The sequence below is a fragment of the Neopelma chrysocephalum genome, unplaced genomic scaffold (genome assembly GCF_003984885.1).
Source record: "Neopelma chrysocephalum unplaced genomic scaffold, ASM398488v2 Primary Assembly neopelma1_76, whole genome shotgun sequence".
Lineage (NCBI taxonomy): Eukaryota > Metazoa > Chordata > Aves > Passeriformes > Pipridae > Neopelma > Neopelma chrysocephalum.
This window is the reverse complement of record NW_020897737.1, coordinates 2,166,851-2,183,171: the sequence shown is the minus strand read 5'-3', so window position 1 is coordinate 2,183,171 and position 16,321 is coordinate 2,166,851. Positions and strand designations below refer to the sequence as shown.

The 16,321-nt window shown below is 45.0% G+C and overlaps 1 protein-coding gene across 2 annotated transcripts in view; it reads right to left on the bottom strand.

The window, feature by feature from the left end:
* NHS (NHS actin remodeling regulator) overlaps positions 1-15,559 on the bottom strand; it is a 260,175-nt gene extending 244,616 nt beyond the window's left edge. For both annotated transcript variants that reach the window (XM_027688877.1, XM_027688880.1), the window contains exon 1: positions 14,896-15,559. In XM_027688877.1, the coding sequence (XP_027544678.1) occupies positions 14,896-15,289 (394 nt within the window). In that variant the 5' untranslated portion in view covers positions 15,290-15,559. The remainder of the gene's footprint in view (positions 1-14,895) is intronic.
* Positions 15,560-16,321: the final 762 nt, after the last annotated feature.

Below are 16,321 nucleotides of genomic sequence, written 5' to 3'. Positions count from 1 at the left end.
TTTAAAGATGCAGCAGATCTGAATAAATACCATCAGCATTACTAATGAGGTAGGTCTACTGCCATGGGTGGATAAGCCAAAATGATTTCTGATGTCTACCCAGGTAGAGCAAAGAACCACCACATCAGGATGCTGCTTGTGACTTTCCCAGCCTCTACCAGGATTTTGGGAAAGGGCTAACTCCTAATACATCCTGTTCTGGCCACATCCCCTCAGGAATAGCAATCAAACTTAATGTTGCCCCATAACCTTTCATCCTGGAGCAGCTCTTTCTCCCTCTAGACTTCATACGTAGACGATAATTTAAATATTCTTCTGCATGTGAATGGTATCTACACTCCCTCTATGCTTGCGAACTACAGAGGAAAAGGAAATATTAGTTTAATAATGCACTAAGGTGTTGGTAACAAAAGCAAAGCTACAGCTTTCCATAATGTTAGATTTATTATACGAAGCTTTTAATACTTGAAGAGATTAACAGTGACAGATTCTCTTGTAGACTAGCAAAAGCTATTGCAATTCTTGCAACTTTCACATTAATCACATTTAAACATGCTGCTAACAGATGGGCATCATGGAGCGCTAGGTCTCTCACAAGCCAGTACTAACAAAAAGCATGTCTAGGAGATCTTGTGGCTTCTACAGTTCAGAGAGATTGTATATGCAGGGACCTTGTTATTGTTTTTGTTTTATATAATCTATGATTATTAGAAAAGCTCAAGTTAAATAGATGACAGGCTTCAGCATACATGAGTGGGAAGGGAAAGGGAGTAGAGCAGAAAGAGTCAAAAGAAGACCACCCACACAAAGTTCCTCTAAGTCCACATTTCACATGCAGGATCCTGACTTTTCCACTACACAGGGAAAGCCTTGGGTTCTGTACTGTAAGTTTTCCTCTGACACTACTACCCACACAAACCTTTCCCCAAAGCTCAGACACAAGCCCAAGCTGTGCAAAGCAAGCTGCCAGGCTTTAACCTGGCTGGACTGAGAATCACAGTCTGTCCTCCCTCCCCTTTCGTTAGTGCAGATGTCAAGCTAAGATGGTCCTTTTTGACTGAAGGTGGGAGAGCACCTAAGAAAACATCAGCGTTAGCACTTGGCACTCAGATAGAACATATCAGACATTTAATAAATTTCCCAGCACTGTTTTTTAATTAAACCAAGTCCCAAGGTAAAAACCTCATCTTTACATGACTGTAATTAACCAAGACACACTGTCTGTAATTTAAGAATGCTCAATCTCCTCTATGAGCCAGGCCTCAAAAGAAAGACTGGCAATTGCAAACTCAGACCAATCTAAGTTAGTCCTCACAGGGTAAGAGCTGCAAAGCTCTGTGACGAGGACTCCTGCTTGCTGAAGGAGGACTGGAGAATTCCACCTGCAGACACTGCCTCCATAGGGCATCTGGAGGTGTTTGCCCATGAAGGATAGAAGCACTCTTTATGTGGAAGGATCTCAGTCCTGCAAATTGCTTGCCATTTACAAAGCACATCGCGTACATGGTGTATCTATCACCACACAACGCAACTCACCCTCACTGCTTGTGTGATAACACCTCTGAGAGGAAGGGATGGGCTGTCATTCTGCCACAGAGCTGAGGAAGGGAGGTCTACAGAGACTGTGGCAGTACCCGCTTCACACTGTGACATTCACAGAAGTTAAGGGACTCATGCAATTTAGAAACTTTCTCTGCTCAAGAGTGAAAAGACAGGCTCACCTTTGAATGAAATGGATGGCCCAAAGTTTACAGTGCTAAAACTTGGTGATCCGAATCCCACTAACAACATTCAAGTTCCCATGAAAAATCAGCGGATGAATCCAGGTCTCCTAAGCTTCTGCGTCCTCCTCCTCAGTTCCAATCTGCAAAGCTGAACATTCTCAGGTGAACTCTCAGGAATTCCACACCTAGATGGGTCTGAGTCTGCTTTGCACACCTATCTGCCATTTAAACACCACTACAAACACCACTTCAGTGAGTGGTCTCTCAGGATGACAGAGACTGCTTCCTCACCCACTCCCTTCCCGCTGCCAACTCCTCTCCCATGCACCGATACCATCCTGCTGGAGGCTGCACAGCACCCAGGCAGTCATGCTGCCCACCAACATTACACATGGGAACATGCACCCTTGTAAAACAGAAAGATTACAAAGAGGAAGCAGAGAAGAAACCTCAGCTGCTCTGTATCCATGAAGCTGCTAAGCAGCCTGTCAAGGAAGAGGAGAAGGGAAGGTGGGAGACACAATTCACTTGCTATAAATGGCATATGTAAGCAGGAAGACAAAATGCTGCAGGATGGCAGACAGACCTCTGACAAGGTTTCCAGGTTCCTCAGACCCCAAACTCACAATGAGAGCTGCAGAGCCACATTCCAATGTCAATAACATGTTTGGCCAGGACCATGCTGGCATGGTCACATGACAATCACAACTAAACACCATGACTCCAAAACACAGCAGAAAAAAGGCTGTACAGATATGAAAGAAAAATTCAGGTGAGCTTCCACAAGGTTGTAAAATGTTCCTGTAATGCTACCAGGACACAAAGTAGTAGAGAAAGCTCTGTATTATGTTGATGAAAATATTATTGTTATATAATTTAACATCCTCATACCCAAGGAACATGATCTGAAAGAAAAAAAACCCAATAATTACTTTGACACTAGAGACATAACTTGAACAAAGAAATATTGAGGTATTGACCAAAGTTTGTCTCAGTCAGCTCCAGCCTGCAATACTAGAGCACTTAATTATGCTATCCAGCATTTAGCTTTAGGGCTCTGTCCATCTGGCTCATGCCGCTAGAATCCAGAAGCTACGGAAGAGCAGACTGCAGCAAACAAGGTCAATATGTGCCAACTTCTGTAGAGACATATTTAACAAGCCCAAGGTTGGACTGTCTCAAAAGGGAACAAAGGCAGGGGAAACATCTCTTTGCAATAATAAATACAAGACATTCCTTCAGTGCATCCACAAACAACAGTGTAGACTTTCATCACTTTACCTTTTGCTTACCCATCTGTTTTCTTGGAAGATTTAATTTCATTAACTTGGCTTTTCTACACTTTTATTTTATTTTTCAACCCTTGCTGTAATATAGCAGAGGCAATTTATTCAAGAGCAAAGGCTTTATGCCTGCAAGTATGCAAGTACAACCAAACAGGAGAATTCCCACATCCCCAAGCAAGATATACCTCACTTTTGATAACCCATTACATCCAGTAGAAGAGTTTCCATCAATACTATCACAACCTCTCAAGCCCAAACCAACCTTCCACTGTGAGAAGGAGGGGATAAGAAGGAAGTCAACTCAACTATAAGATGCTTTTGGATGAAGATACAAAGTTAAAACAAGGAAAGAACAAGATACATCAAATGCTTTCAATTTTTACCTTTGTAATGAGATCTGTAGTACTGCATATTTTCTCCCTTGTTTGACCAGGTTGCTGCTAATGTGGCTGTAAACTTCTTCTCCCATTTATTAAGCTTTTCTAACCTCAGTGACAAATATTATCTTGTCCAATCTTTCCACTGGTCTTCCTCCTTTATCTAGATATGTGTTTCTGTGTGTGTGTGTATATATATATATATTTCAACTATAATTTATAAAGGTCTGCACAAAAATGAGCACACTTATTTTATGGCAATAGAACCTTTTAGTCTCACAGCCCAAAATGCTTCTTATCAAGAGAGATCTAAAGCCAAACAGGATACAGAAAGGAAATAAATAATCAACCTGAGCTGCAATATTTTGCAGTTCCCTTTCTCTCTTATTTCCTTTAACTAATTGCCATTCTTCTGGGTTCTTAGGAACGAGCAGATAAATGAAAAATACTTTTAATCTACACTAATAATTTGTGTTAAGTTCCACTTGGACAACTTCATAAATGAATAGCCACATTATAGCTGCTGAATGTAGCTGTAACCCATTCACTCATTTACAGCAGTTCTCAAATAGGGGTGTTCATTTCCACAGTGTAGCTGTAGGCAGATGGTTTTATCACTGGATCTGATACAGAATTGCCCTGTAAATTTTGCATGTATTGACAGAGGTCTCTAAAATTGTTTACAGCACAAACTGGGTAAATACCCTGGGTCGTACTTCAAACAGTCAGCCAAGGGAAGCTATGAGCACAGGTCCTGCAGCTCTGCCTTGGCCTCTCTCCTCCTCCTCTGTCAGACTCAGGATCAGCCTCATCTGTGGTCAGGCTCTCATCCTAGCTTTGTCCTTCTGGCTTGCAAAGGGGCAGCTTGCAGGCTCTGGGCACCAATTCACACCAAATAACAGCGATAGAGAATTAATGATAAATCTTCAGGTGAGCTTCCTAGTCTCCATTAGGAAGGTTTTGTCCAGAACATAGCTTATCCAACCTCTGTCTGGGCACCAAGGCTATATCAAGCATGAGGCAGCTGTAACAGAGGACAAAAAATATTGCTGAAGTCATGAAGCGGTGATACTTATTTTAGACTATTAGAAGAGTAATGACAAGATGATTGCCACAAAATACACTTCAGCTAGAGTGCAATTTGAAAGTGAAGGAACTTAAACCAGTGATTTTAATGTGCCAGGCAAAATAAATGCATTTACAACATCTATTAAAAGCAGGTTATATTTGGGGGAGGGGGATAATTACATCTGAGTAGGTTAACGATAGTTTATTAACTGAACAAGACAGGATCACATTAAAGATAATCAATGGAGAATAAACCACAGTTGTAAAAATTAATACTCTTCCTTCACGCAATGATGGGAGTGAGGGGGGGTTGCCTTTGCCATTAAGACAGAGTTAAAAGTATAGCCCCTGTGAAGCCACCATGAAAAGATGAGTAAAGGATAGGATAGCCCAAAATGAAAGTCATTCAAGACATAAGTTTAAAAAATAAAAAAATTCAAATTGAAAAGAAATAATCAGTAATTCTAGAGGGAAAAGAGGAATACGAACAACCAGTTTTGCAAGCAGCGGAACTAATGAAGCCTGGTTTTCTCCAGCTTTTATGTCATGCAAAGACTGACTTTCACATTGAAGTAAATGTGAGCTCCAACTGGAGTACATTTTTTTTTTTATTAGTTTGGAACATTTATATGGGATTCTTTCCCCAGTGGATTTTCTAGTTTCTAATAAAGAACAAGTCCTTCCTTCAAATGCAGTAGGAATAATCTCTTCTCTCCCTTACGTGGCAGCATCTTTATGATTTCTGCATCGTGGCAATGTAGTAGAAACTGTAGCTAAGTAACAGATACAAACTTTCTGAATGTGTGGTGTGAGATACACTGGCATGCCCCCCGCTTAGCTGCTATACACACACAGTGTGCGCTATTCCATAATACTTGTTTTGATAAAAAAAACAGGTAAAAACGGTGTTGCCAGGATAATCCAGTCTATGGGGAAAATTTGTCTTTGGCATGCTCACTGTGTGCAAGACTTCAGGCAGTTTTCTGCAGAAACCAAGACTTCAGGTTCCTGCAGCAATACTAGTTGCAGGGAACAGTCCACACAGAAGGGAAGGTGAGATCTCAGCATGCTGAGATAGGAGACTCCATGATGATGTTAATTGCTGGGGTACAGAAAGGCCAGAAGGGGCTTTGGATAAGTACAAGAAAGCTATCTCCCCAAAAAAACAAGGGAAAAAAAATGCTTGCACTCAAAACGTGGACTGCACAGAGCTATGTATCTTCCAGGATTAAAGCTGGGCATGTGAAAGTCAGTGGTCAATCCATGATAGATGATTTTCGTTTTTTAAAAATGAACTATTATACATCTCTTGACTCTCCTCCTGTACACAACACTTCACCAAAAACCACTTCACAAAAGAAAAGGCCATGCATATGACAAGAACTGGCCCTCTTTTTCCTGCGAGTAAACAAACCTTACGGGGAGAAAAAATGGAGCTGGGTGGTGCCCACTCTTGGCACCCACTCTAATTTGCATGGTAAGCATTAAATCATAATTAATCTCTCATTTCACTTAAAATTAAATTGCCCCTTATCATACCTCACTAAATACTTGATGCAGTGAAATGTATACCATCTTAAAAAAAGTCTGAGCATCACAGTGAGTTACTGTTGCCTATCTTGAGTTTCATCATTCAGAAGATCTGATTTCTGCAATCATGGACAGTCATAGGCCAATGAACAATGCTTGGTAATGCCTTTTTTGGAAAAAAGTCCGGCAACCTTGAGCATGCACAGAGAGTCCAGCTTTGCCTTTAAAGCAATCCAAAGCCTCTGGACACACAGGAACTTTTCAATGCGCCCTGCATATTCTGCTCCTAAAAATGGCCCAATTCCATAGACGCTGATACACACACCTTCAAGAGAAGGATTAGCACCTTTTCCTCCACAATTCACTCTCTGTCCAGGCTAAACATCATCAAGATAACAAAAAAAAAAAATCATCAAGATAACAGAAAAAAAACTTTGAGAAGGCAGGGAGAAAAGCTGTAGAGGCCTGAAGATGTTATGCATATTTATAGCACAAACACACAGCCCTATGCTCATTTGCCTTAATCATATGCACATGCTAGCAAGACTTCTCCTCCAAACTTTCTTAGGGACTCGGTCTGAGCGGCTGTAGTTCAAAGTCCAACTGCCTTGGCAGCTGAAAAGAAAGAGAAAACCATGGTGCCTTTGTAAGAATTACAGTGATCCTATTAAAAAAAAATATGTCACTCTCTGCCGAGACTTAACATGGCAGTCCCATGCAGCACTCATTGAACTGAACAGCATTTCAAGCACACAGCTCCTGGTGTAATTAGACTACAGGCTTAATTAGGTTCCTATCACTATTGCTTTCTTCCTGCCTTCAGCCAAGAAGGTATAAGAAAAGATTGTCCAACACAGATACTGCAATTTAAAGTCTCGAGTTAAGAACACAGTGGGTGTATATCTACTATAAAATCTACCCTAAAAACATGCCAGTTGTTAAACTAAGCAGTGCATTAGAAGCAGTTAGATATAATGAGAATGTAAATGGAAAGTATTCTAGGGAGATATTTCAGCTAAAAACAGCATACACTGTATGCTATCTTTTATTTTAATCATGCTCTAAGCCTTGCTTTTTTGAACTTTTTATAAATTCTGCTATCTCCCTTTGCAGTTACTTACATATTGGTATATAAATTCAAAGACGAGAAGCAATTAGGAATGAAGCGAAGACTCCCTCTCTTGATGCTAATACATCAAAGGAAGTGAAAAAAACCTTCCCCCCTCATACACACTGGGTAACACAGAGAGTTTCTGCTCTTCACAGCCTAATAGCTCAAGTAGTTCCAATCAAGAGTCTGATGTCAGTCTCCGATTAAATGAAGATTTCAAGTGACTGGAAAGAGCAGCTTTTGAAAAATTGCAGCTCTCTGACTCAGACGACCACACAACCCTCCAACAATACTTTTAAAATGTGGCTGTTTATTACTCACATCAGCTGGTCCTATTTTTTCCCCATTTTGGACATCATAACATTGCTATTAAGAGTTCCCTGAGGGTCTCTGCTTGATTTGGGTACAACATGTCTTGGCATGTGTAAAAGAAATGTGTTAGATCAGGGGCTTTTTTGAACAGCCATCACTCCCCTGCACCCGATTTCTTTTGCTCTCCAGTTTGGAGAGAGGAAGAGCCAGGTACTGCCTTTAAATAGCCACACTTGAGAAATCTGCCTTTGCCAGAACTGAGAAGGAGAGGTTGGGACCGGCTCATGGCAGGGAGCAGTAAGGGCTGGCTCCCCTCTTTTTTCCCCACCTTTGCACGTCTCTGCCAGACTGGCCATAATCTGATCCTTGAAACTGAAGCCACAGAACAGGTAAACCTATGTAAGAAATGCCAACAAATCCTGATTGTGCTGATCCAGAACAGCAACTGAGTGGCACCCTTCGACTGGGTATTTATATTTGCTTCCTGCAAGTTATTCCCTCAGTTCAAGGACTTTTGAGAATTGTGAAAGAGTTTTTTGGAAACACTCCAAGTGCTTCATCTTTCATGAAGGAAAACTACCATGCATCTGAATCAACAGGTGAATGACCTCCCCATGCCCTCAGTAAGTTATCAGAGTCTGCTTATTCCTTAATCTCCAGATCTCTCCTGTATCAGCGGGGGAACTAACCAAAAGCAGGAATGCCTCCATTGATTTCACTGCAACATTCATTTTATGTTTCTGTATGAACACACCCATTACATTATAAAGGCTTTTAAACAGAAGTATGGAGTTTTAAAGGGACTGTAGGAAGTATTTCTGTTAAACCATCAGATCCACAGTAAGTATATGTTTCTTTATGGGCCTGATTCTATCTTCTCTGCAGTTTTATTCCTATGTGAAAGAGACCTCATTGGTCTTAAAGGAACTAAAACATTTCCAGCAGAATTTCTAATAAACCCACCAGAGCCCCTTGCTTGGTTCTTGAGCATGACACAGAAAGAAGTTCCACTAACTATTATTATATTACTCAGCTATGTAGCAGCAGTGAGGTGGGAATCAAGCACTGAATATTTTTTGGTATTGTGCCTTTCAACTGACAGGCTCTCCATATAGCAACAAAAGCCCCAAACATTCAAACCCGGTACATTAGTTTAGGTACTATTAGTAGAACGAAAAGCAGGGAGCTATAAAACAGGCAAAGGCCTTCTGAGCTACACCAATGGAAGATCAAGTAAATGACATTCAGCAAAACTCCAGAAGATTTAAATATGAATAACAGGGAATGGTTTCCAAGGAAAACCATTGCTGTCTGCTCTTCATCTGTTACCAGGCTGTGCCAGGTAATGGCTAGAGAATCTACCTGAGCACTGAGTTCTCAGAGCCTTTCCACTGAGAGTCTCACTGATCTTGGCAGGACAAAAGATTTTACACTATGCTTTTATCTGTAAAGAGGCCAGTCTGCGTTCCACAAGCTTACAGGACTGAAGGTGACAACCCTAAATTCCAAAGAATTGAATACATCTCTGCCAAAGCCACCCGACAAATTCCATCCCATTACCTTCTATCACATACTAAATGCATGAGCAAAAAACACCACAAGTCCAGCCTCTGAATGGTCGTGTTCCTGTGTAAAAGGTCCTCTATCACCTTCTGTAAACCAAGATAAGGCATCTTTATCCTAAATGACAGCACTCTAGCTAATGGTGCTCTAGCTAATGTTAGGTAAGGTGGGGATGGGATCCTTAAGAGAGCAGGTTTTTCTTTCTCTGTTCCTTTGTTGTTCTGACAGCAGTAAAGGCAAGCTGGAAAGCCGATGCTTTGGCCTCCTGCTCCTTTGAACTCTGATGACTTGCCACCAGTCCTCTGCATTTAGAAGAAGCTATGCACTGAGGAAATTCTCTAACTTTCCCACACCCACAACTTGGGTTATTTGCATTCATGGACAAACTACAGGCAAGTGCACCACAGAGGTGCATTCTCTAACTCAAATGAGTACACAGTGACCAGCACAACATCAAGAAACCACACCTGGCAAGTAAAGCCTTTCTCCTTTTCCAAAAGAATAAGTGAAGAGGATGTGTCATTCCATAGGGGCAGGTGCAGGACACAAAGCTGAAGGCGATGGATTACTACATCCACTGTACAACTGCTTTTCTTTGGAGGTTTTATTCTGCACCCAACAAGGATTTGCCAAGTCATATAATTTCAGTGTACAAAGGGAGCTCTGAATACACCCTTGTGCCTCGTGTCCCTCAGGCTACATTAGTGTGTACCTCTAAGAGTGTAATAACTACTTAGAAAGGCTCATTCACTATAAAGGGCTATAATATGGAGTTAAGAGAAGCTAGAAATCTGTTCGGATTTGTCTCCAGCAGTATCTAAGTTATTTTTGCATAAATGTATCCAACCTACAGAGGTCTACAGTTGTGCCTCAGCACAATAGAATATCCATACAATGAAAATTGCACTTTAAATTCTCTAGGATTTTCAGAAGCTGAGATAAAATGCAACATTTATCTACTCATCTTGCACTTTTTTTTTTCTTTCAAGATGGCACCTGCTCTTAAGGTCTTATGTACCTACCTGAAGATCTCTGCAAGGATGCTCACCAACACTTAGCTTGGGATGGCCTTAAGAGGCAATCATATTCTGAGATGGAAGCATGAAAGTTTCTTGATTCCATTTCAACAGCAATTGAGACTTCAGCTCATTAAGTCAAGGGGGAGGAGATGCATTATCTGACAAGCTTTGGGTCCAATATATGTTTTGTAAAAATGGTAGGATCATGGCAGAAAACACATTAAAACCTTATAATGGATTAAACATTTCCCTGCAGTGCTTAAAACCCAAAGAGAAGAGCATTATATCAGTGTGGTTAAAAAAAAAAACAAACCAACCACACTAACAAAAACCCCAAACTAAACAAAATCAAAAAAAACCCCAAAACCTAAATAGTTCAATGAAAGAGACTAAAAGCAAGAGTGAAACTAGCCAGGCTGTTCTCAGTAACCAACTTCAATCAAACAGAATAAATTAATGCAGAGCCTAAAATGATAAAGAATCAGCACAGAACTGTCTTTTTTATCTCAATACTGACACTTCAGGAAAGAAGAAAAACCTATAGAGGAGCTCACTGTAGAGATCCAGGGGCCTCTGAAGAGCAGAGTAACACGGGAGATCCCCACACTTCTAAGCAGCTGCATCACTAACTGCTACCACACAGGAAAATCAGGAATGGAAAAACGGAGCAATGAAGATACAGCAGGCAACTGCTGGAAACGATACAGCTTTTAGAAAGATTGGCTACTGGCAACACGTTGATGCTTTCAGAAAAAAAGCCTGGAATGTGTGGAATTCTCCGGGATGCCAGGGTGCAAAAAGGATCTCATTAGCTAGGGCTTTCAAAATCTGCTGCCCAGTCGATGCCGATTATTCAGAAAGCAAGATGGCTTACATCATCAGTTTCTGAAAAGTACGATATTCCACTTAAACTGGCAGGTCTGTAGTTCCCTAGACTGAGAAATCATGTTTTCAAATAATGGAGGCACCAAGCCCCAAGTCCAGCACTTCTCCTACCTTTCTGTACTACCAAGATAATCAAGCATCTAATAATAAAACTGGGCAGTACCACACTGCTCAGTTCTCTTGCTGGCAACAAGAAAACCCTAAGCAACACTCAGACTGACAACAATCATGTTATTCCCACATGGTTCTGTTTTAGAAGCAGACCCTGGAGCTGCTCATGATGAAAAGCAGTAAAGTACTTGGAGTGACAGAAGGGCAAAGTAGTTAGTTCAGGAGTTGAACAGGAAAACATTTCTCACCCTTGTTTCTTTTCCAGTCAGAGGGTGGGAAAGGATTCATATTTGCAAGATGCTAGCTGGCCAGAGGCTTAAAAGAAAGATGAAAGGACAAACAGCATCTGGGGAGGCAGAGGCAAGGGACCTTGAGTTTTTGAAGATGACCTGCTTGTGACGGCCCAGAATAAGTCCTTTATTGTGCCTAACAAGATTTTCCAATCCCACTTTCTGAACAGTGGCAAAAACAAAAGGGCAACACACAGGTAAATACCCTTACCCTTAGCTCAGCAGAGGAGTTTAAGTACTTTTCTTAATGCAAAGTATACACATTCTTGTAAATGTTCACCACCACAAAGCAACAGAGCTGAGAATGTTAAGGCCTCATGAAAAGGACAGCAGTAGTGATAAGCATTACTGGGAAAATGCCAGTTTTATTTAATTTTAATTCTTTGTTAATATTTCCTGAATCCAACATAGATGTTGGATTTTAATACCATAGTACATAATTTTCAATATAAAATACAACATTTTTATGCAAAATTGTATTATATACTATTCAAGAGAGCTCCTTTCCTGCTCCACTTTCCCTCAGTATCACCGCTCTGATTGCCAAGGAATGGCATTCTGGGCAAGGAATGCCTCTCTAACCACTGGCTCCAGTAGCTCTGGAGATGGCATTAGCCCATTATTTCCTTTTTCTCACCCAGCCTGTGCTTTCACAAGTGAATCTCAGAATCGAGCTGGCTTATGAGGCATGGAGAAAAAGGCCTTCCACTGTCACCGCTCAGTATCTAGGACATGTCTGATAGCATTATTCTCAAATCACAGTTCTGCACTTGAAGTTGGAACACCAAGAATGTCTTACTGCAGCAAGATATCCTAGTAGTTTTAAACTGAGTACTTAGAAAACGTGTGGTTGGGTTGTACTGTCATGGTGTTAACATCCCAGTACATGGTGTCTTGGCCAATGCATCAAGCATCCCAGCCCCTCCAGACTCCTGGTATGCAGTAAGCTCAATGCAACCATTACAGTGATGCCACGGGTACAGTGGCTGCATGCCTGTCACCAATTTGTTCCTTGAGGTTTTCAGTCCAAACCTCCATCCAGTTCTGAATTATTCTCAGATGTGTCATTGGGCTGGACAGCCAAATGACACCCCTGAGGCTATCCCATCATTCCCATGTCCGCCACAGGAGGTAGAAGTCAGTATGCCTTAATGTGATTCTGGTTAAGTCCTGGGCAGACCTGTGACCACCCACAATTGCTCTCTTGGTTTCAAAAAAACAACTGGGTGCAGTAACTTGAGTGTAATACTTTCAGGAGTGAATTGTGTAGGCACCTCATGCATGAAACAAACATTAGCATAGTCTTGCTGAAAGTAATAATGAAGGAGAGGCGTCAGCCCAGAAAGGACAAAGTACACTATCATTATACACTACAGCAAGGATGGGCAGTTTCCTGCGAGGTAGTTTTATCTGCCCTTGGAAACAGTGAGCAGCCTAGAGGCCAAAGGGAGGCATTGCTGTAGGTGTATGTATATGGATTTGGGGCATGTGAGGAGGTGATGTACAGAATGGAGCTGTTCGGCTCAGTTGAGATGTTCAGATGTAGCACTATGCAAATGCAGCTCTGCTGGTCCAGCACTGGATGGGGAATAAAAGCAGCCAGAGCATGCAAAGAAGTTGACTGCTCATGCACATTGGTTTGGTGTGACTTTCACCTTTAAAGAAATGTGGTACAGTGCTGCAAGGAGAGAAGTGGTGAGGACTGGGGGATGTGCCTTCAAGCAGCTGTATAGCTGGAGGCAAGATACACTCCTACTGGAGGATGGGTGGTGGCAAAGCCCGACATTGTGGAGGATCCTTTGGCTGATCAGAGCTGGGGACATCTGCAGCTATGTCAGTGGCACTGTGCTGTATACAAGGGGAGAGGAACAGCTGGCAGACACAGGGAAAATCACGACCAAAAGTCTCTCCCCTCCTAAGGAGAGAAGGATTTAAAAGAAAACAGAACACCAAAGAAACAGATTCTGCATTTATCATCACAGGGATAAAGCCAGACTCTCTAATTAAGCAGATGACATAACTGTGCTGTAATATCAAGATTTTGCTCTGTGATTTGCAAACAAGCTGCACTTGCACAATCCAGAAAGAAAAAAGCCGTACGGATTAGAACGGCTAAGCTCTGCTCTCACTTACATTAGTATATACTCACAGTTACTCAGCTCAAAAGACCTACAGATGAGAATGTGATATGAGGAGTTTCATTTCCTCAGACAGTTCCCTCACTAGCTCAGCCAAGCCTCCTTCTAACCGCGGTTTCCAATCACAGCCCAGCACTCTGCTCTGATTACACACTCATCCTGAAACCACAGAAAGCCTCTCTTGGTCTCATCTACAGTTGATGTATATTAATATATCACCAGCAAAGTCACTCCAGAGCTGCCGAGTATGTAGCTTAAATACAGTTGAATACTTAAGGCTTGATTCCATTAATCAGTACAGCTTCATTGATCCTAGAAGAGTTACTTATATTCCATACCACTCCAAAGGGGAGGAAATCCAGAACACATTTTTTAAATGGCACATTCATTAAAAACACCTAAAAGAGGAATAGTCTCATTTAGCCCAGTGTAAACTCACTTTGCTGTACTCAGTGGAGGTATTCAGGATTTAAAGAGGTACAGCAGAAGGCAAAAACTAAGCCAAATTCCCCTTTTAAGCCATTGTTTTTCCTAAATCAGATAATAACAGGTCAGAATCGACATCAATCTCTGCTATTCCAGACTTCCAATCCACAGCTCTAACTAACAAAAAATACATATCCACAAGTGCTTGGGAAGCATACACATCAACGAGAGTACAAAATCATTACATTTCTGTTAACACGAGCCATATTCAGCAGAAATCAGCAGCTGGTAGGACTACGGAGCCTGTCACTGCTATTATAGTTTGGGTGGAAAAGAAACAGGATTCAATCACTGCTCATAACACAAGTCGCATATTGCCTTGATCTTTCTCCTTCCCCTCCTCCCTTCCCCCCCCCCTTCCCCTCCCGCCCAGCTCCTCAAGCCACTCTTTAAACAGAAAGATGTCATTAGCTAAACTTCCTTATTTTATGGCCCCGAAAGTTGGGTAACGACGAAGCAGCTTTATTATTTCTACTTAAGACCTTAACATTTCAATCGGGAAGTCAGAGCCACTTCTACGGGAAAGACATCTCTCGGGTACAGGGGACAGGCCGGCAAAGGGATAAAATCCAAAGATGCCCGGGTGCGGCGGATCATCCACATCCCATCACCCGCGGCGCCCCGCAGACAGACGTCGTCCCCCTCCCCGGCCAAACCCTTGGCTGCAAAAGATGCGCCCCGAGAGTCCCGCCAGCCAGCTCCTTACGTAAGACACAAACCACTGACATCATCCCTCCCGCCGGCATCGCCGCGGCGCCCAGCGGCGCCCACCGACCCGACCCGATCCGCGCCCGCCCGGCCCGGCCCCTTCCCACTCCGCTGCCCCGCCGAGGTTCCCTTCCCACCGACTCTGGCCCCAAACTTTGCACGGCGGTTTGCCCGGGGTTGGCTTTCCCCGCCAGGTGCCCCGAGCTGCGGTGCGCCCCATCCATCCCGCGGTGCGCCCAATCCATCCCGCGGTGCTCCCCATCCATCCCGCATTCCGTGGTACTTACGCACTGCCTCCTGCTTGGGGTCGAGGCCGCGCACAGCTCCCTGGAGGCCGGCGATGCGGCCGTGCAGCGCCCGTACGCGGCGGTGAGTGCCCTGGATGTCAGCCTCGACCTCCTGGAAAAGGGTGCAGGCGTGCCGGGCCACGTCGGAGAGCTGTCGGAGGATCCGCGACAGCGCTACGTTGCTGACCGAGCAGAGGTCCAGCACCATCAGCACCGCCGCCGCTTCCCTCTCCCCGCCGCCGGCCGCCTCGGTGCCCTCGCCCGCCGTCCCCGGCTCCTCCGGCGGCGGGTCCCGCGGCGGCGGCTCCGCTCCCCAGCTCTCCTCCAGCACAGAGGCGGCGGGCTGCCGCCGGCACAGCCGCTGAGGCTCCACGGTCCGCTTGGCGAAGGGCATGGCCAAGCCCTCGGCCGGGGCTCTCCCGGGCTCCCGCGGGCACTGGCGGGGATCGCTGCCCTCCTCCTCCTCCTCCTCCTCCTCCTCTTCCTCCTGGCCGCCGCCGCTCCTTGCCCCGCCGCCGTCACTCGCGGGCGGCCGCCGGCGGGCGGCTCATCGCCTCGCTACCCCCCTGCGTGGGGCTCCTGGGCTGCGGAGCGGCCGCCGCGCCGCCGAGCATCCGCCGCTGCTGCTGCCGCTGCCGCTGCCGCCGCCGCCGCCGCCGCCGCGGGGAGCCGGGGCGCATCCGCGCCGCCTCGCTCGCTCGCTCGCTCTCTCGCTCGCACGCCGTCCCGCTCCGGCGGCGGGTGTGAAGGGGCAGCCCGAAAGCCCGGAGAGAGGAATCCTGCGGCCGCGAGGAGGAGCGAGTCGCCGAGCCTCCCGCCCGAGAGAGCGGCGGGGCGGGGGCGGGCGCCGGGACCGGGGCGGTGCCGAGCGGCCGCCGCCGCGGGGAGGCGCTGCGGGGCCCGGCGCGGGATCGCCGTCCCGGGGCTCGGGCGCTGGGAGGCACCGGCGGCCCCGGGCGGGCGGGGATCGCTGCGCCGGGGAGACTCTTCCTCTGCGTCCCCTGGCCCGGCCTGCCTGCCCTCCGGCGGGAGCACTGCTCAGGTGCGGAGAAGAAGAAGCACAAGGAAAAGCTGTCGCCAGGGGCAAAAGGGAAGCCAGATCAGCCAAGCCCGACCACTGCGGGAGGCTGGTGCCCTTGGGGCACCGCGGAGGATGTTGCGCTCCCTAAAGTCAGGTGGATACACTTGGGCACCGGGCTTCTGAGGAGGCGTCAGGGAAAGCTGGGTTTCAGTCAGACAAGGAGCACTGCTTCTGACGCAAGACTGTTCAGCTTGCATACACGCACTTCTGAAAGGTGAACGTGCCTAACAAGCAGGTGTGAAATCTGAACATAAACTCTAAATTATTGGTTGTAAATACCACTGAAGGAGCTACCGTAAAAGGAGAGCCAGACAGATGCAAATGCAGGCATTCCCCAGTTTGGAA